Source organism: Ursus arctos, unplaced genomic scaffold (genome assembly GCF_023065955.2).
Source record: "Ursus arctos isolate Adak ecotype North America unplaced genomic scaffold, UrsArc2.0 scaffold_1, whole genome shotgun sequence".
NCBI classification, from domain to species: Eukaryota; Metazoa; Chordata; class Mammalia; order Carnivora; family Ursidae; genus Ursus; species Ursus arctos.
The window spans coordinates 7,461,015-7,483,276 of NW_026622763.1; the positions used below are offsets into that span (position 1 = coordinate 7,461,015).

General features: G+C 39.6%; 1 protein-coding gene across 1 annotated transcript in view; it reads right to left on the minus strand.

Moving 5' to 3' along the window:
- Positions 1–22,262, minus strand: part of CNTNAP5 (contactin associated protein family member 5) — a 780,199-nt gene that overhangs the window by 304,977 nt on the left and 452,960 nt on the right. The window contains exon 11 of the mRNA XM_044388305.3: positions 15,583–15,689. Coding sequence (XP_044244240.1) covers positions 15,583–15,689 — 107 coding nt within the window. The remainder of the gene's footprint in view (positions 1–15,582; positions 15,690–22,262) is intronic.

Genomic DNA, 22,262 nt, shown 5'->3' on the forward strand with positions numbered 1-22,262 from the left:
TATCACCTGGTCAGCATCTTAGTTACACCAGGGCTGATGGTGGTAACATTGTAACTAGTATTATTAAGGTGCTAAACAATCCTATATGATATCAGCTGTAACAAGAGAGTGGTACCATATCAAGCAGAAGTATGACGTGGTAGACATGGTATTTCTTAATATGATGAAATGAATATAGGTACGAAGGTGACAGTTGGGCAGACAGTAATGGCCAATTTTATGTGTCAACTTGGCTAGACTATAGTCCCCAGTTATTCAGTCAAGCACTAATCTAGGTACTGCTGTGATGGTATTTTGGAAATGTGATTAAAGTTCATAATCAAATGACTTTAAGTAAAAGAGATCATCCTAAAATATCTGGATGGGCCTGTTTCAATCAGTTGAGAGGCCTAAGAGCAGAGCTGTGGCTTCCCTGAAGAAGAAACTGCACCTGTGCACTGTAGCTCCTGCTGCTGCCTTAGTATTCTAGCCTGCCCCTCCTGACTGCCTGCCCTACGACTTCAGTCTTGCCTTGCCAGCTCCCATACTTGCATAGGCCATTTTGGGGGGAATAAATCTCTTAATACATATCTCCTCCTGATTCTGCTTCTCTGCTTAAACCCTGCTGACTAATGCCAATTGTGTTTATCATCATCATTCTTCTTCGTTAGTAAAGACCTCAGTCCATAGAAGTCAGTCTCCTTATTTATCCCAACTCCAGCCAAGTTAATTTCACCCTGTATTCTTGACCCTCCCCCACTTTCTCTGGCTGAGCAGATCACACTTACCTATCAGGTGTATCTCAAGTCTAGAATTACTGAACATTCCCCTCTCCTGCTTCATGTCTCATCTGGTCCCTCCTGCCCGATGCCTATATTTTTATCTTTACCTATAGTCAATTAGTTATTTGACCATGTACAATCTTGAGCTATCTTCTGAGTATATAATATAGGTCCCCACCATTCCTGCTAATTTTAAAGTCCTTGAGAACAGGAATACGATCTTCAATTGCTCAGGTATCACCCATTTACACACCCTTGATAGAATATTATGTTGTATGGAAGAGTGATCTGAAAAGAGGAGAGATTGTCACGAATTGGTCCTAAACGAAAATAAATGTCTTCATTAAATTCTAACATAACAGCAGTCAAAATAATGTATGGGAATCACCTATGTTCACAGATTTGGGGATCAACTGTGATTATTGTGTGATAATAATAAATATACTATCATTGCTTAATGTAAATAAAAGCAATTTCTTTCCCTGAGTAATATTACCTAAATACTTTCTGAATCCAGTCATTACAGGAACTATGGAGACCACCAACAACATCCTTAGTTAAAGGCAACTGACATGTGATGCAGGGGGAAGAAAATGATGTCAAGTCCTGTTCTTTGGGGAACTTCTCAACACCCGGCAAGGGGCTTAAATGGCAGGTTGTCCATGGTGGGTTCACTGAAGACACAAGAAAGACTAACCAGAGTTAAAAGAAGGTACATTCTAGCTTCTAAGAGAAACAAATCTTCTGCCCACCAGAGAGGCACAGTAATAGCAGAAGGTATTGATCACCCTGGTTCTACAGCATCACTTGAGGAAGGATGTAAATAACATACTTGTACTGAAAGGTCCCTTCCAAACATAGAAATCAGCATCTGTTACTAATCTAAAAGCTCTCTACAGAAAACCAGAAAAGGTAAAAGTGCAGAGGATTTATGACAGAAAGTGAGTAAATCAAGAGCCCCCTAAACAGGCACTGCACCTGATGCTCCAAGGTGATCTCTCTATTTATCACCAAAAATCATCAAAAAATCCCAAGATACAGACATGATTATTTCTAGAATTTAGAGATGAGAAAACCAAGTTTCAAGGACATTGAGTAAGTTTTCCTAGTTACTCACTTAGTAACTGTCAGAGCCTAGATCTGAACCCCAGGCAGAATTATTTTCAAAAACAATTCTCTTTTCATGCTTCATCTCCATAAAACAAAACAAACTTAAAAGCATTTATTGTCTACTCCTTTTGACAAACCCCTAGGAATGTCATCGGACTGAAGAGGTCTCTTAAGTAAGCTAGAGAGCCTAGGTCCTTACTCTGATGGCCTGTGAGCTCCAGGCATCCCCAGACTACAGGTTACATAACAAGTGATTGCACTGAATGTCCATTTAGACAACATGCAGCAGTGAAATCAAATGCTAGCAGATGGATTCACTCATTTCCTCTTTCAGCCATCAAGACAACAGGATCAGGGAGACAGGAGCAAGGGAATGATTGCCAAGGTCTTCATCATCACATTAGCTGCAAGCGGGAAATCTGCGCTGCCAAAAACTGACTTTGACAACTCCTCCGTTGACAGACTAATAAACTCAGTTACATGTCCCGCTCTGACGATGGACAGCTTTATTTGCTTTTTATGTTTTCTACATATATTTACTTATCCAAATGTCCTTTTTGTGCTAGTATCTTAAAATCGTGACTACAACTATACCACCTGAAAGGTGATTTACAAGCCCTTTTGAAAGCTAATGGTAGGAGAAGAAAGGGATAAAGAAAGGGAGGGGGGTATGGGGCACCTGAGTGGTGCAGTCGTTAAGCATCTGCCTTCGGCTCAGGGCATGATCCCAGCGTTCTGGGATCGAGCCCCGCATCAGGATCCACTGCTGGGAGCCTGCTTCTTCCTCTCCCACTCCCCCTGCTTGTGTTCCCTCTCTCCCTGGCAGTCTCTCTCTCTGTCAAATAAATAAATAAAATCTTAAAAAAAAAAGAAAGAAAGGGGGGTAATCAGAAGGGGGAATGAAGCATGAGAGACTATGGACTCTGGGAAACAAACTGAGGGCTTCAGGGGGGAGGGGGGTGGGGGAATGGGATAGGCTGGTGATGGGTAGTAAGGAGGGCACTCAGAAGGGAGAATGAAGCATGAGAGACTATGGACTTTGGGAAACAAACTGAGGGCTTCAGAGGGGAGGGGGGTGGGGGAATGGGATAGGCTGGTGATGGGTAGTAAGGAGGGCACGTATTGCATGGTGCACTGGGTGTTATACGCAAGTAATGAATCATGGAACTTTACATCAAAAACCAGGGATGCACTGTATGGCGACTAACATAATTAAAAAATATTATTATTTAAAAAAAGAAAAGAAAAGAAAAGAAAAAGAAAGCTAATGGGGGACTAGACATGGGGGTCACTAAGAAATGTGCTCTGAATTCAAAGCCATATCTTCAGGTCTCTCGTCAAGGTAAAAACAGGAAGTTTCTCCTCATGGTGACCAAGAGAAAGCCTAACGGATGCCATGGGCTATGATATGGTTTCTTATCTTTCTCCTTTCAGTGGAAAATACACACAAATACACTTCAAGGAAGTATGAAGTGAAGTGAAGCCAACAATGTGAAAATTAAAACTCCATTCTCTCAACATTTATTCCAGAGCTGATGCTAGGTATTGAGGACACAGGCATGAAGAGAAGCCCAAGTGCCTGTACTCAAGGAGCTTAAACTAATGCTTGATTACCCAAGCAGAGTGTTGAGGCAGAGTAGAGAATTCTCTGGAAGGAAAAGTCAGGAAAAACATTCAGAGTCAGGGGTGCCTGGCTGGCTCAACAGTAGGGCACGTGACTCTTGATCTCAGGGCTGTAGGTTCAAGCCCCACGTTGGGTGTAGAGATTACTTAAAAACACACAAGCAAACAAACATTCAGGGTCAGGAGAACGGAGGTAAAAAGAATTTGATGCACTTAGGACTGAAAGTCAATCAGATCTACTATAATACGGATACATATGGGGCCATTAATGAAAACTCTTTGTGACTTATGAGGGCTCCAGGGGATGAAGAGCCATATTTACTGAGCTGAGAAGCAGAGATTTTATCATTAAGATAATGGAGAGCCATGAAGAATCTGAAGCTGACAAGTGATATACTCAGAGTTCCTTTTAGAAAGCAAGTAGCACAAACTAAATTTTGAAATAACCCTAGAATTTCATCACCAACAACTTACCTTGGCTAGATACACACAATGATAAAATTAGAGACGACAAGAATATCCAGGTTTTAGTCCTACTTGGGTCTTGTAATTGAATGTGGTTGGGCTCTGCATTCTAAACTGCTCTAAACCCAGGGTCCTTCCTATGAATACTTGCCTTGTCCCTCATTTTGGAAACAAAATTATGTACATATATAAGAAGAAAGAACCTATAAGGAAGGGCTAGACTTATACTTGTTAAAGGGATTTCATGCCCATTGATTAATGAATTTCTCCCGGGAGCAATAAGGGACACGTTCTATCATATTCCCTTGGTATATGGTGCAAGTGAGGCTCAGACTGGTGAAATAACTTGCCGTAGGTCACCGTGCTATTGTGTCATGGAATTTTAATGGATAAAGAAATATTTTCTAAATTTTATCTCTATATTACACAGTCAAAATATTTTTGCAAGTTTCAAGCTGAGCACACTAAAAATTCTTTTGTTTCATGACACGTTAGATAGTCCAGTCTCACTCTATCATTTAAAGTAAAATTGGCAGGGGCACCTGGGTGGCTCAGTTGGTTAAGCATCTGCCTTCGGCTCAAGTCATGATCACAGGGTCCTGAGATTGAACCCCTTGTCAGGTTCTGCTCAGCGGGGAACCTGCTTCTCCCTCTCCCTCTGCCTGCTGCTCTCCCTGCTCATTCCTTCTTTGTCTCTGTTAAATAAATAATTAAAAATCTTTTTAAAAAATAAAGTAAAATTGAGAAACTATTTAAGTGATCATGCTGTCTCTCTCATTCTCTTATTCCTTATTCCTCTTATTATTCTTTGAGTTGATCCATTCCTTTTTTTTTTTAAGATTTTATTTATTTATGTGATAGAGAGACAGCCAGCGAGAGAGGGAACACAGCAGGGGAGTGGGAGAGGAAGAAGCAGGCTCCCAGTGGAGGAGCCCGATGTAGGACTCGATCCCAGAACGCCGGGATCACGCCCTGAGCCGAAGGCAGACGCTTAACGACTGTGCTACCCAGGCACCCCTGAGTTGAACCGTTCCTGATGAAAACCACGGCAGTTTAACTCTACCAAATGCTTCAAGGGCAAGATGCAAGAGCTTTAAGCATGTGTGACCCTTACACCCTCACATTTTAACTTGTTTTACTTCAGAAGATTTTTCGAGGTAACACTGTAAAAGAGTCCTTAGTGTTTTCTAAACCACAGTCAATAAATGGGCTATATGATCTATGCAAATGATATCCTGAGCTAGAACATAGAGAATGGCTAAGATGAGAAATAGCAACAGCGGAGTATGATAACAACACACTGAAGAGAGTCAGCACGCTCGTCCTGAGTCAAACTGTCAGTGAAGATCAAAATAATCTTTCTTAGTGACCATGTATAATCCATATATAATCCACATTGTACCCCTGAGGAATATGGGTTATATGAAGTATGTGACTTGCCTAAGGTCATTTGTGGCAGAGACGGATCTACCTTCTGGCCCCTTGAGCCCCAGCTTGGACATGGTGCTTCTCAGTTTTGCTAATGGTAACACCTGTGCCAGAACCTAATATCTGTTTAGCATTCTACAGTGTAAAAGATCTTTTACAGTCATATGACTTGTTAGCATTGGCAGATAAATTACTGAATGTCTCTTACATGAAAATATACATAAATTTTCACAAACATACTTTTAAATACATAATAGATAGCATTTAACATAGAAATGCCAAATTGCAAACATGGTGCTAGATGTTTCTCATTCCTTAGCTGTAGTGCATATAGTAACTGTTTGAATGAGTTATTATTTTAGATATCAAGCAACCAAGGCTGAAAAAGTTAAGTAATTTGCCCAAGACCAGAGAGTTGTAAATATGACCCAGATCTGTCTGGATCCAAAGCTGAGGCACAGATGGAAAATGCGTCTTCATATATTGAGTTTAATATGTATGTATCCAGTCCAGATTACTTCCAACTCATGGGACATACCAGAGCTTTATATTTCTATGGCAATTAGTCTTCTGTTGATTGAAATACATTAAAAATAAATGCTCATTGTTCCTGCTCAGTGTTCAAAGTAAATATCAATGGTTCTCCAAAGGAAGGCAACATCAACAATTAAATTATCTCCAGTTAATTATATTCTTTCATATTTGGGGATCTTTTGTTGCTTCTAAGGATTTGGAATAAAGCCAAAGCTTGTGATTACATTTCTTGCACATTGTCAATCCAACGTAAGTATTTGAAGTTGGCTTTACTTAGCCTCAATTAATGACAGGAAGGGAAAACGAAGGGAGAGATGGAGAAAAGAGGAAGGAAAGAACAAACAGAACAAATTAACATGTAGGAAATGACTGTGGGAACCTCTTACATCATTGAGATTTGTTCAAAAGGAAGAAAATCGATTCGAGGTGAGTACGAAACCTTGATTTCCTCCTCCTTTCTGGTAAGAAGTCTTTGTATCAGTTTTGTTTTTAAATCATGTCATGTTCTATAAAATATTTAAGAGTGCTCTTTCTTCCACTTAGAGACATAATGTGAAGAGGAAGTGCTTTCAAGCCATCTAGAACTCGGTTCAGATCCCACTTCCTCTAGCTCTGTGGCTTTAAGCATTTGGCCATAAAAGAGATATTTACATCCATGGGTCCTCTACCGTGCACTTGTGTGTGCCATATATTACACAAAAGAGATGCACAAAACATTAGCAGTTTGGTAAGGAAAACAAGAACAAAACCTTCCATGTTAATATGATGGAATAAATTCTACTTGAATGGTTACCAAAGGAACAAAGTGGAACAGCAACTAGGAAAGGTCCTGGGTAGGTTTCCAGCAGGAGTTGATGAGGTCACTTGGGGAAAAAGAGATTTTGTCAAGAGATCTGCACATGTAAAGACCCAGTTGTTTGAAGAATTGCCACAGTCTAACAAGGTCAAAGCTAAGAACTGAAGGGTCCTCAGAAAGTGAGATGACATGGGTAAGCCACCGAATATAATTCATGGCCCTTAAAATAAGCTAAACAAATGTCCATTCCCTTGCCCCTAGGCTAGTGCCTCTAGAGAAACCCAAATATTCTCAGTGCTCATCCTTATATCAAATCCTTCCTCTGGTTCTCACTCTGGAAACACTCTCCTAAGACTTCTCTGCCTAACCACATCTGGCCCTTGTGTACCCAATCAATCCTTTGAGAACTCTTTCCATCCCAGCTCAGCCTGTTCCAATCTCTTTTTTCACAGAGAAGCAACCACCCTGCATCCTTACATACTGCTTTCTGTTACTTGTTTATTAATGAATGCAAAGATAATGGTCTTTTTTCCTGAAGGAGAATGAAATCATCTCAATGGCAGGTAGTGGTTTGGAATCCCCTGGATCCTGACAACACCTGTGATAGTCATCAATTCACAAATTTTCTTGAAACAGCAAATTCCAGTACGTTCTAATACTTCCACAGTCACAGATCGCCTCTAGAAAAATGATTTCTTTCTTTCCCTTGTTGTGCTTTTTGGCCACTTCTTTTATAAACACCCATCTAGTCATTCAACAACCCCAGACACTATGATGAAGTAATCTGGGGGTTATCGCTCAGACACTTTTGTTTATAATCTATTCTTGGAACACTTCTCTTCTGCCCTTCAAGATACCACTTTCTTTAGGCTTCCCTTCTCTTTCCCCACCGTTCTTTCACAATGTGTCTCATTTGTGTTTTTTCTTGAGTCTTTTAAAATGGTTTACTTTGTAGATTCCACCCTTGGCCTGGCACACTTGAGTGACTTCAGCCACTCCAGAGGCGTCAGGCACTCCACACCTCACAATTCTGATCTTCTTCCCAGACTTCACTCGCAGATTTCCAGCTACTTCAGTACCATGAGCACCTCTCCAGACTGACACTGTTACCCAACCTGAACTGATAACAGCATCCACTGAATCTCTTCCTCTATCTGTTCAAATAGCAGCTAACATGGAACAGGCACTTTTGCATTTGCCAGACGTTGGGCTAACTACTTTAGGGGGATTATTTTATTTAATCCTCATATTCCATTATGTGACTGCTATTATTAACCCCATATCACAAATAAGGAAGTTAAAGCACATAGAACTCACATAACTTGCCCTAGGTAATACAGCTTGTAAGTTGTAGGACCTCAATTTGACAGGAGGCTGTCAGGCCCAGGCAGACCTAGGAACCCAGTCACTACATTCTTCATTCATGAAGGCTTCCAAACTAAAAAGCTAAAAATCATCCTTCTCCCTGCTATATTCGATTTGTCTTCAAGTCTGTTTGATCCAATTTTAGATATGCCTTTCAAGTCAGGTCCCTTCTTTCTAGCTGGCTCTGACTCTCATCATTTACTGTCCATACAACTGCAAAGAGCATCCAGTATCTCTTCCTTGCACCCACATCTCCGTCTTCCAACTTCAGTGTGTACTTTACAAAACCATCACAGTTATAATTCCCTTAGTAAGGAGGGCACATATTGCATGGTGCACTGGGTGTTATATGCAACTAATGAATCATCGAACCTTGCATCAGAAACCAGGGATGTACTGTATGGTGACTAAGATAATGTAATAAAAAAAACATTAAAAAAACTGAAACCTGATAAGCAAAACACAAACAATAACAAAATAAATATTAACAAGTCATTCCCCAGAAATAAAGCAAAAGCATGAAACCGTGGCTGGCTCCTAAATGTTCAACAGAGAGCCACGCTCCTTCTGAAATGATCACCCATCCTCTCTCTGGCTGCCTTTCCTGCCTTTCCATCTTCCCCCATTGCACCTTAGATTCTAGCCATGCTAGGCATTGGAGAGTCCTCTCTGTGCTGTGTGACCATGTCTCTCTGCCTTTGTACATTTTGCTCACTCTTCCTCCTTCTTGCTCTTATTCTTTTGCATCCTCTAAGGCTCTGCTCCAAGGTCAATTGCTGAGAAAACTTTCCCACCTCCCTGGAAAATGACAGTGCCCTTGCCCCAGGAACTCACCATTACTGTGTGCATGCACGTGTTTCATTTATCCATTGATATATACAGCAAACAGCACATTTCTACTATGTGTCAGGTATTAGACAAGGGGCTGGAGACACAGAAAAGATTCAGACACCATCCCGTCCTTATGGAGTTCCCATCTAATGGCGCACTGAATGACCCTTTCCCACTTAACTGTCTGTCTTACCAATTACATGGTATGCCCTTTATGTCACCAATTCCTTGGATATGTTTAGTACAAATATAAACAAGACACAGTTCCTTCTCTAAAGGAGTTTATAGTCTCAGTAAGGGAGTTAACATAAATAAAAATAATGATGACACAAAAGACTGTGGTTAGTGTCGTAAAATGAAGCAGGGCGTGGATTCAACAATTCATTACTCTTATTTATTTTTTTTCTTCTCCTTTAGGTGTCTAGTTGTAGCTGGGAACACCTGCCAGAAGGCACTGGGGGTTAAGTATGAAGATGAATTTTCTTTAGATATTGATGAGAAACCCACAGGATAATATTAGGATATGAGTTGCTCTGAGTTAAGAGCTGTAAGTGATGCTTTTAAATAAACCTCTTATTACCAGAATCCTCTACCCTCTCCAACCTGTCGCTCCAACCACAAAATGCTATACAGTTAGAGGACCATTTACCTACTGCTAAAACAGCAAAAGTGTTATCTCTCTGTGATGACTAGTGTAGAGTCTGATAGCCAGACAACTTGACATGTTCCTAATCAATACCTGACTATTGACTGCCCAGTGGGAGAAGCACTATATCAGGCTTGGGAGAGGAAGAAAGCTGACATCCTCTTGCCCAACTGCAAAGTGAGCTAAAAAGTGAGCATTGTTAGGATGTCAGAGGCTGCCCTGCAAAAAGGGATTAGCACAGCTGCGGAATAGTGAAGGGATCCTGCAAAAGGCCCACGTGAATGTCATCTGACATAGTGAGAAGATCAAGGACAATCCCAGTCAATAGGAGACATAGAGAAAATGATAAGTAAGTACTTCTATCACTTATTAGGTCCACTCAATGGGAAAGGAATCATCAAATGCATAGGTATGACCAGATGTGCTTTCAAAAGGTACTTTGGAGTGATGAAATAGAATTCTGCGGAGACGATCTTATGTGTAAGTGACCTAAAAAACAAAACAAAACAAAACACCTTTTTCTTCATCTGGAACTCATCAAGAGGGTCAGTAATAATTTTCATTTAAATATGTAAATGTTTTGGTAAAAATGCATGTCTAACAGTTTTACTCGTAATAGTAAACCAATTCTGGCAGAGAAGATAAAACAAGATATCAGAAAATAGTGATCAGAGTAAAAAGTGTAGCAGGACTTTAGGAAAGCAAGCTGAAGATATGAATCAAGATCCTTAACACTATTCATCATCTTTAACTCAGTAATGTCATTGCTAAGGCATTCTAAGAAAAAAAAAAATAGAACACGAGAGATTTAAAAATTATTTAAACACAAAGGTGCTCACTACAGTGTTGTTTATAATAATAAATATTTGGAAACAACACAGGCCCCCTCTCCCCTAAAAAATAAAAAAATAGATTAGAATGTTTGAATAAAGTCATTTAATAGATTATTTATTATGTAGTCATTAAGGTGGTATTTATAGATATTGCAATAGCACATAAAAAGCTTTGGTTATAATGGGAAGTGAGCTCAGACTTCCCCTAGGGGAAAGTGCTTCATAAGAATACCATTTGGGCTTTGGGAATGAATGAATAGAGCTATTTACTTTTCTTTTCTTGAGCCAGGGAAACATATGCAGTATTCCAAAATATAGCATAGATATTCCTAACAACATGTCTTGGCTCTTGCCTGTCTGTTTTCAATAGGCTTCCCTATTTCTTTTATTCATTTTAATTTTGGCTGTCTATCAAATGCTATTTCATCCTACTTTCTTTCATGATGATTCCATGATTATTCTACAATACAAAAGCTTCCTCATGTCTTGGTCTTCTAGAACTGCATTTTCAATTACAGTACCATGATATCTTAGTGTGTCTCAAGCGATATGAAGGAAGTCACAGATATCACATCACTAAGTTCAACAGAGAGGTTTGCAAATGTCTTACTTGTTTGAGAAAGGAAATAAGATACAGGGCTTGCGGCACCTGGGTGGCTCAGTTTGGTTGGGCTTCCAACTCTTGGTTTGGGCTCAGATCATGATCTCATGGGCGTGAGATCAAGTCCCACATTGGGCTTCAAGCTGAACACAGAGTCTGCTTGAAGATTCTCTCCCTCTGCCCCTCCCCCCACTTGTACTTGTGGTCTCTCTCTCTCTAATAAACAAATAAATATTAAAAAAAAAGATACATCCTTTCTGATGGCTGAGTAATATTCCCTTGTATATATGGACCACATCTTTATCCATTCATCTGTTGAAGGGCATCTTGGCTCCTTCCACGGTTTGGCTATTGTGGACAATGCTGCTATGAACATTGGGGCCCATATTGCCCTTCTTTTCACTACATCTGTATCTTTGGGGTAAATACCCAGTAGTGCAATTGCTGGGTCATAGGGTAGCTCTATTTTTAACTTTTTGAAGAACCTCCACATTTGCATCAACATGGATGGGACTGGAGGAGATTATGCTAAGTGAAATAAGGCAAGCAGAGAAAGACAATTATCATATGGTTTCACTTATTTGTGGAACATATGGAATAGCAGGGAGATCGTTAGGAGAAGGAAAGGAAAAATGAAGGTGGGGCGGGGGTGGAACAAAGGGGAAGATGAACCATGAGAGACTATGGACTCCGGGAAACAAACTGAAGGTTTTAGAGGGGAGGGGTGGGGGGATGGGCTAGCCCAGTGAAGGGTATTAAGGGTATTGCATGGAGGGTATTGCATGGAGCACTGGATGTTATACGCAAACAATGAATCATGGAACTCTACATCAAAAGCTAATGATGCACTGGATGGTGACTAACATAACATAATAAAAAAGTTAAATCCCCCCCAAAAAAAGATACAGGGCTTTTCTTTCTGGCATTGTAGCCAGATTCCAACCATTCAAGTCCCAGCTTCACTAGCTATGTGACCTTGAGGAAGGTATGCAACTTTTCTGGACCTCAATGTGCTCATCTATAAAATGGAGACAGTAATATCCATCTCACCTTATCATTACATTGTAGACTACGCATTAGGCTCCTGTAATCAAAACCTCTTCCTTTTAATATTAACTTGGATTCATGGTATATCTTGACTAGGATATACCCTAAATACTTAGAATTTTGGCTTTTAATACACAACCTTCCAAACTTGCACACTATATAAAACCAAGAACCATGGTGAACATCTCTGGTCGTCTGAAAGCTCTGATCATTGGTTGGGTTGACAGGACTTATGTGGACTGCAAATATTAATATATCTTCAGTTATTCCTCTGGAGAATAGGATACAACATAGAGAAGAAAATTCCTAATCAAAACAGCATAAAGACATGACATAATGGTGTTGAGTGACAGTTTATGGGATGAGAGTCTCACATTTCCACCTAATATGAGGAGGCTGCCAGATAGCATAGGAATTGTCCACATACTCACCACCTCCTTCTTGAACAGGTGGTTTTGAGTAAAGTGTGTTTGAAAAATAATGTAACTTATACACCCAAGTTCTTTATGTGTTATCAGGTAAGGAGGAAAGAAAATTGAAATGGCGTGATATATTTACTTTTAACAGCACCCTGCTCTGCCTAGAGACTTTGGGAATTCCCATTTTGCTATTTCTTAGAGTCCATCATACTCTCCCCCTCACCCAGATTCATCTCTTATCCACAAAGGCTGGACAGAAAGAAGTTAATCCTATCTGTCCTCAGCATGTTGGTTCACATTCATTTGAAAGCACCCATAATGAAAAAATAAAACAAACCGAGAAGAGCTTGAAGAGACAGAAGACTAAGAATACTCAAGAAATTATCAGCCTTAAATAGCATGATAAATATCTTCTAAATCTGAAGACTTTATTTGGTGTTCTGACTGTGGATGACTGCTTCAGGGAAGTATGCCTCAACCCACCAAGGACACTGCCATTTCTACAAGAGTGGAGCTGTGAACTTGCTTGTTTTATTTTACCCGAAGATATCCTTTGTGTTGTCTTTGGCATTTTGGCATCTCTCATCTTTTATGTCCCACGTTGGGGGCACCTGCGTTTTTCCAGGCAGGAAAGCATGCCTTGATTCACTCAATTTACAAATCTGACTCAAAACAATGGTCCTCACCCAACTGGGGAAGGGGAAAAAAATGAGTTAGAGGGTGACACATTCCTGAATTACACAGGTATACCAGGTGTGTCTGCCAAACCTCAGAGCCATCCAACTACCTCTGATTTCTCCTGGCTGGGTGCCCAGAAGGGAAGAAAGAGTTTAACAATGCTGCGACCTATAGTATAGGCACTGAGCAATTTCACAGCAAGGGGAATCAGAAGGCGTTATAAAACAGAATGGTATTTTTTAAGACCTTGTGTGTTGAGTCTCCTACTCATCAGCTTTGACAGCATTCTTTTAAAAATCAGCACCTCACCTCTATTGATTTTCAACTTCACAGTTTTTTTAAAAAAACATGGAAATATTCTATTTTTAACCTTATGGATGGAGAAAATGAAAGAAGAATAGTATCCATAGAGATGAACTCCTCAAATTAGTGTAAATTACTTTAGGAGAAAGTGAACAGAATCAGCTTGAAAAATCATAGACATGTTGTCATGTGATTTGGCCAAAAATTGGATAGCTTTGACTTAAATCTCCTTCGAGGTCCTCACTATTACATCAATGGCTATTCTGGTCATCACTGTGCTTCTTACAAGAGCACTGATATGACAATCTGGACAGTACTGTATACATCATGCAATGTGTCTGTGTATGTATACATTGTTCTGGGCTACTTAAGGATGATATTTCTGGAACTAGGCTCAACACTTATAGATTGGTATTCATTGGGAATTGTAAGCAAAACATGTAATTTTCTCCTTAAAATGGCCCACAGGATTTCATTAAATTTCCCTTATAAGGTCTGTGAAGAAACTGAGCTCTGGAGTGATACAATCATACCCTTATTCAAGTACAAGAGCTAGGTATAATCTAAATCTCATCTCTCTTAATCCAGTGCTCCCACCACTGTTACAAATTTCTGAATAGAAAATTGTAAGTAATACACTTCATTATAAAGCCAAGTGGTGCTTTTCAGTTCCATAGGGATCCAACAGCAGTAACATCCTGTGATGACCTTTGGGCTATGTCTTCTCTGATTAGATTAGACACCTCTGTGGGCATCATTTGTCAATGCTACCTTACAAGGCACAGAAAGGGGGTAGAAGGGCTGAGAGGTCTTCAGGGATGAGAGTGATGACACTGCCCACCCTGGATCAGAGTCTGATCTCAGCCATGCTGACATCTCCCATTCATTTTCCAGATCCCTAAGTGCCATCCCAGCAACAGCAGGAATTTAAGAAGCCCTGGTGAGTTTTGCCCCAAGTGGACCTCACTGTAGTCTTTAGCAGCTCCTTGGCTTTTTTTTTTAAGTTTTTTTCTAGCAGGTCCCTCTACTACCTCCTAAGTCAATTTCACAGCTCACATTTTCGATGAAATCTCCTGCAACTATAGCCAGCACCTTCAGATTATGTCTTTCTAAATTATACTTACAGTTCACTTCACACAGTTTGACACACAATTCTCTGCATGGCAAACCTCTATTTTGTCATGTGTTTTTGTTTGGTGACCCCAACGGGACTATAAAATTACAGTAATCAGGGCTCGTGCTATTTATTTGTTTTTTACTCGTCACCCCTTACTCTTTGTGTGTTCCAGTCTGCCTGGCTCCCTGCTTCGTCTCTTCCCACTTCTTCTCATTGTCGGCACTCTCCAGCCACGCAAAACCACTTAGATATTCAGTTTGCTTTTGCTTTTCTTTCTCTGCAGCATTCCTACCAAGGATCAGCTCAGGCCTTCTATATGAAGCCTCCCTAACACCAGAGTTCAGTCATCTGCACTTAACAAGATGTGCTTGTTCTGTCCTCTTCGATCCCATGGCAAGCCTGCACTTCCTCTCCTCTTGAATTCAGGTGAACACTCATGACGCTACTTGCCCAACAGAATGTGAGCGGAAGTGATGTTTGCCACTTCCAGGCAGAAACTTTCAACAATGAGCACATGCTTCCTTGTGCTTCTCTCTGCCATGGCAACCTTCTAGGTGACGGAGTCTCTGTAAGCATCCCAGAATGAGGACAAAGTGGGAGAGGGGCCTCTGCCAATGGGAGATGAGCACATAACACAGGCAGGACACAACGACTGGCTACTTAGGCCACTGAGATGTTATATTGTTTCTTACAACAGCGCACCTGAGCCCATCTAGACAATGTACTTGACTTAGTGGCTCTCCTTTGTGGGCGTAGGCACATTGTCTCACCTCTGCCTCCAACACTGATTCCACTTCCTGTCTGTGCTTCTGCCAAGCCATAAACTCCATGAGGATATGACCTGTATGCATCTATCTATCCCGCATGGACAGCATGGGATGGGCATATATAACTGCTTCTCAAGAAACACATGTTGAATGAATGAACATTCATTCAGTGCCTGCCCCATGCTGAATGCATCCTGAAGTTAACACTGGTATTCCTGGACGTTTGCCCATTCTGTGGGGGAAATCATAACTACTCACAGTTATGGCAGGTGGCACCAGAGTAGCCTGTGTTACTGCAGTTACAGTAGAAGGTAGTCCAGGACTGGGAGCAGCTTCCTCCATGCTCACAGTAGTTTGGTAAACACCTAACGGAAGATAAAGCAAAAGCAAAAAAAAAATAAACCAACTCAGCTGAAACGAAGGGAAAAAAACAAATATCCAACTGCATGAATTGATAGTAGAAATCGGTCTGTTGTATGTCTATACCTATGTCAGACTTGAGCAACAGAAAAATAATTCTATGGCTTTACCACACGAGGTGGGTCCATCTAGCACTATTGTGTAATGAAAGGCTCAGAGCTATTTAGGCAATTACATTAAGCATTTCAACATTGGGGCAAATTGCCATTGGCTTAAAGTTAATTTGAAGTCGTCAGAATCTATAAGATTTTTCATTTACTATAGAACAAAATGTACAGATTGTGGTTTTACATTTTGGAAATGTTCTACATTTTTAAAGGGAAGTGGAAAGGGGCAGATAATTGAGGTCACTGTCCTCATGATTCTCTTTTGGGTGGTGGCCAGCAATCTATTTTAAACTACACATGAAATTTGAAAAGATGGTATCTGCTCATTTAACACGCAAGGAAATTCTGTCATGTCAAAAAATGCCAACCCACCCTTAAAATGAGGCCTTTACTACTTACAATGAAAACAGCATGACTATTCTGAAAAATATTTTCACCACACACGTTAAAAATGCTCTGAAGCATTTGTAGATTTTGACCCCGCAATCACAATTACATGGCTTTATCTTAAGCATATATTTCAAAATATAAAAACTATGTATGCTAATTACCATCATTCACAAAGAAGTCATGATGAATCAATATAAATGTCCAACATTGGAAAATTTCTTAGGGACGTTGTAGTACATAAAATTAATGGGCTATCATAAAGCTACAGCAAATGGTTAGCAAAAAGGATTATAACAGGCTGAGACTGGATTAAGTGAAAATTCAAGGTATGAAGCGTGGCCACAACAAAGCAAACTAAACACACTGTATTACAAAACTGATAGGAAGGACAGATGACAAGCATCACTTGAGGTAACAGGAGTGAAGGCAATATTCCTATCTTCTGGACAGAGATCATGGGCTTTAGGGTCACTTATATCTGAGTTCAAATCCCAGCTCAGCCATTTGCTGCATAGTGACTTTGGGCAATTCTCTTCACTTCTTACATACATGATTTAAAATCTTTACATGGCAGGTACTATTGTGACCAAGAAATAACCTGGCAAGTGCTCAATACTTGTAATGAACAAAATTAAGAGTAAAAGCAGTGATAAATACTGCAATTCTTGAAACAACCTTTACAGGGAAAAAAATCCCACGAATTTAAAAGGGGAGAAGGTGTGAGCAATGAAGTTATGGAAGTGGTCTAATATAATAAAAGGGTTCATTGTGTAGCCTCTGAGAATGTGAGGCAAGCAAAAGTAAGATGATTTATTCTAAATGTCCTATAGAGGTAGGAAACCCTCCAGCAATGATTGTTTCAAAGCCCAGAAACTAATATCCCTGCATATGTTCAGACATATTATTAGAAATTTTCCGCTCAGCACTGCAAACATGCAATTGTGCTGACAGAGCTTATGTTTTGGAAAAGCATATTGGTAACTCCATGGTATCCAACTATGGCTTAAAGAACAGAAGGGGGAAAAAAAGAACCTATAAATTTTCTACGGAACATGTTCACAGAAACCAACCAATCAATACATAAACAAAAACAAGGGGTGCCTTCCCTAATTCAGATTTTATCCTTCCTCTTGATTCCTATTCCCAGCTCCTGGTTTTGGTAGAGAGGGAAAGAAACAGATTTGTCACTGAGATGGACCAAAGCCCCGCCCCCCACTCACCTTGTGAATAAGCAATCCATTGCTTAAAGTTACAAGTTACGAAACTTGGGAGCATCAGTGTCCTCATCTACATATTCAAGCAAGGACCTCTGCCTCAGGGTGCACCCTGACAGAGAGCCTATGGAGCTAGCCTGTGAAAACCCATTCATCCTACACCTTTCTTCCGTTACATCCTAGCACCTTCCTGATTCTGAACTGTGCTGCTCCTGCAGTGCATTTTCTCTGTAGATTTTCCCTCTGGAACTGTCCAGTTCTTATATTCCTGTCTTTACCCCTATCCAAATCCATTCCACTTCCCTTTCCCCAACACCAAATACACACACACACACACACACACACACACACACACACACACACACACAAACTCACATGTACTCCATGATTGGCAAATTATACTATTATTTGCTCCCCTTCCTTCCCCAACATAAAGTTAATTGCTTTAAAGATGGAAGGCTTACATCGAAAACCGGGGATGTACTGTATGGTGACTAACATAATATAATAAAAAATCATTATTAAAAAAAAAAAATAAATAAAGATGGAAGGCTTAGGGGCACCTGGGTGGCTCAGTTGGTTGAGCGTCCAGCTCTTGGTTTCTGCTCAGGTCATGATCTTAGGGTTGTGAGATCTAGCCCCATGTAGGGCTCCACACTCAGCGGGGAGTCTGCTGAAAACTCTCTCTCTCTCCCCTGCTCCTCCCCCCATGCGCGCACTCTCTCTCTCTCTCAAATAAATAAATGTCTTAAAAAAAATAAAGATAGAAAGTCGAGCAAAGCCAGGCCAGTTGGCATTAAATCCTATAGTTTTTTTGGTTTCAGTACCAAGAAGGTTCAGATTGGACTATTTTTAATGTCTGAAGCTATAAAATGGAAAACTTAGAAGTTCTCAGGGGCCACATTTTCAAGTACAAGAAGAAAGCTTGCATGCAGTGAAAGAGAGAGAGAGAGAATGTTGGGGAACAGAATGCAGCAGAAAAGACAGATGGAAAGTCCTGACGTACTTGGGTGGCTGGTTCCTGTTCCAAGATTTGGTTGCACTCCTGAACTTCCTGAGGTTTGGCTGTTTTAATCTGTATCACATGTTGTAAGATAACCTGAGATCTTTCTAGAAAAACCCCCATTCCATTTGGGCTGGCTCAAGCCGAGATTCTGTGATTTTCAACTAACAGAATCTTAACCTTTTGTAAAATAGCATTCTTTAAATACAAAAAGAAATGAGAACACACATTTTCCCCTCTATTCTATACTTTAGAATATTTTAAAAGACAAGATTTCCAAATTCAGTTGGGCATGTTGTAGGAGGGGCCTTGGGGAAAATAGTAAGAAATATCTGGGCATTTTGAACACATCCTTAATAAGCCTCACATAGACTTTGTACTGCAGTGTTAATAAACTCAATTTACCAAGGAAAGTGTAGGATTGAAATTCATTGCTTATGATCACTTTAAAAAAATGATATATTTCTGAAAGAGAAAAAGAGTGCTTTGGTAAAGGAAAATCTAATATTCCTAAAATGAGGAGAAAAAAATTAATGGATGCTTCTAGCTTGGTTCATTTTGGTTCAACACATACTATGATTAGAAAAACTCATCTGTAGGGGCGCCTGGGTGGCACAGCGGTTAAGCGTCTGCCTTCGGCTCAGGGCGTGATCCCGGCGTTATGGGATCGAGCCCCACATCAGGCTCCTCCGCTATGAGCCTGCTTCTTCCTCTCCCACTCCCCCTGCTTGTGTTCCCTCTCTCGCTGGCTGTCTTTCTCTGTCAAATAAATAAATAAAATCTTTAAAAAAAAAAAAAAAAAAGAAAAAAAAAAGAAAAACTCATCTGTAAAGCTGACACTCAAAATAAAAGATGCATAACCCCAATGTGCTTATTTAACAAGGGCAGTTTTATGAGTATAATTTCCATATTCTTTAATCAGTTTATTTAAGCTGGTGCTTTGTTTCTTTTTCTGTCTACTTGCCATAAACTGAGCACTGAAGGCATGACCCAGAAAGAGAAGAGTGGAGGGGCTACCAAAATAAGAAAAGTCCATTAAGAGTGTCACAATCTTAGGGGTAAGGTCCTCAATTCAAATTGTTAGGAGATAAGCACTCTGAATTCCTATGTCCTAAATTTCTAATGACATTTCATATGCAGCTGGATCTGGATGGATGTGTTTTCTCCAGGTGCACACTGTTAAACAAAGAAAGCCTTCAGCATGATCAGGACACTTTCCTTCACCTTGATTATTGTCACCTTTAATCAGATATTGCAAAATGCAATGACATTTAACCAGGCTTGTGACTATCCTAATGATGTTTAACCAAACATTGTTTTCACGGATAATCTCCTACAAAATACATCCACCAAAAGTCAGTCTAGGTTTGCCTTCTCAAAGGCTTTCTCTTACCAGCAATCTTGAAATGAAACTTTGACGTGTGCTCACAATCGTATCTGAAATGTTGCTTTAATGTTTTATTTCCCCTATTTGATAGTGAAGAAAGTAAGGCAAGATGAGGGTAAATAACTTACCCAAATATGAAGTGACAGAGCCAGGAACGTGAGCTATGCTACCTGTCACTGAAGCCTGTATTCCCAAGCACCATACATCCTCTCTCTACCAAATGCCAGTTGATCCACCTCCTTAAATGTGAGCTCTCAGCATGCATTAAGGCACCACTTCTGCAAAGAATGGGATGGAGGGGGCTTCACATAGTTACCCACTGATCCCAGAAATTCATTAGCAAACTTGAAGCTGTGAGGTTAGAGTTTTTAAAAATATTTTTGGTGGCTGAAGAGGTCTTAATGAGAGTGACAAATGGGTTAATTGGCAATAAATAAACCTGAACTAGAGAATGAAGGATATATTTATTATATAATTATCATAATGATATATAATTCATTCTATAAATTCTATAAATTCAGTGATGACAGGTGGGGAAAAGAGATTTTGATTCTATTTTCAATCCCTTTTCATGACCAAATTGTTGAATTCTTAAAATAATAAGAATTTCTTAAAATAAAGATACTGCTAAGACAGCCCCTGTCCCTGCTGTACTCTTGCTTTGATTTCTTTTCTTTTTCCTTTTTTTTTTTTTTTTAGATGACAGAGACTTCCTCTACATTTCTTAAGCCTATATGAGTTAATGTGATTGTTTCTAGTCTCTGCCTGCTTTCAGTAGAAAGAATGTATAAGTTATACCAAGCTAGACAAAGCTACTTAACCAATCCAAAAATTGAAGGCATAATGTTTAAAATAAACTTCATAATTTTATAATCCCACCAATAGAGAAAAACGCAGAAGCCCATCAAGGTCTATTAGCAAAATGGAAAATAAATTCAGGATCCAAGTTGGCCTTTGAATGTAGAACTATGGGCTTCATGGCCAGCCCACCAGGACGTCCTGGAGCCCTTGACCAAGCACCCATGGGTTCACAGCACTCAGGGTGTTCCCCCAGCATCAACAAGGATCATGCTCATATCTCCATCACTTAGCATAGTCAGTGCCCTCTTTAGACATGAAATTTTTAAACCTCCAAATTTCCGAATTTAGTATCAAAAGTTTATGATAATCAAAACCTTAGTATTAATGTTTGGGAGTTAAGACGGAATAAGTTATTGAAAGAGAAAAATGGTCCCAAAGCTGATCTCAGCCAGAAACTTCTGTTGATGTAACCTACATCTTCCTGGGAAGAAACTAGTATTTTTGACTTTGATAAAATGCTTTACCATATTTATAATGGACTTTAATAGGATAAAGACCAATGTCGGTATGGAAATCAGAGGGCGAGAGGAACCATGAGAAACTATGGACTCCTGGAAACAAACTAAGGGTTTCAGAGGGGAGGGGGGTGGGGGGATGGGTTAGCCGGTGAAGGGTACTAAGGAGGGCACGTACTGCAAGGAGCATTGGGTGTTATATGCAAACAATGAATCATGGAACACTACATCAAAAACTAATAAAGTACTGTATGGCGACCAACATAATATTAAAAAAAAAAAAAGACCAATGTCAGTCAATGGGCAACCTTAAAAGGACCCTAACTTAAACAGTCTTGTAACAAGTCAAGGACTGTAATTATAATGAATTCAATTTTTTTTAAATTCAGTCTAACAAAGGATATCTTTGAAAGGCCCCCAAAAAAGTATCCTCAAAACAGCTCCTGCTAAGAATAGATCTTTGAATTGGCCTGAGATGGTTCTTTTCTCCTGTAGCAAGATTATAATAAAACTTGGAGAAAAATTTAACAGTTCTTTGGTATTTGTAATTTTTAAGGGAATTTGGCCTATTTAATATAAGCCTTGCAAACTTCAGTATAAAAAGTGAAGAATAACTGATTTAGACCTTAAAAATCTTCCTTAGTACAATATCTAACATAAATTTAGTTCACCAAAGTTAAATGTTCATTTTCTGGATACTTAACTTTAATAAATATTTGTGGCATTCTCTCTTATAATGCAGTAAATTGTATAACTTGGAAAGTAAATAAATCATATTATAAACGTAGTTTAATACATTTGAAGGTATTTAAGTAACTAAATCCATAAATGGGATTAAGCATTATTGAAAGGGCTTTTAGACCTGAGCTCTAATATTTGCTAGACTTAATAGAATACAATTTTATAAACTGATTTTTTAAAAAGTAAAAAAGAAGACTTTAAAAAAACAAGATTTTGAGCTCATAATTTTAAGAAAGTCAGTATCACTCTTTGAAACAAAAATAACCTTACAGGGCATCTTACCTGCATAAAAAAAATCCTCCTTTGTGCATACCATGCTGTCATCATACCTGTGTTGACTGATTATTCAGGTATTAAGTC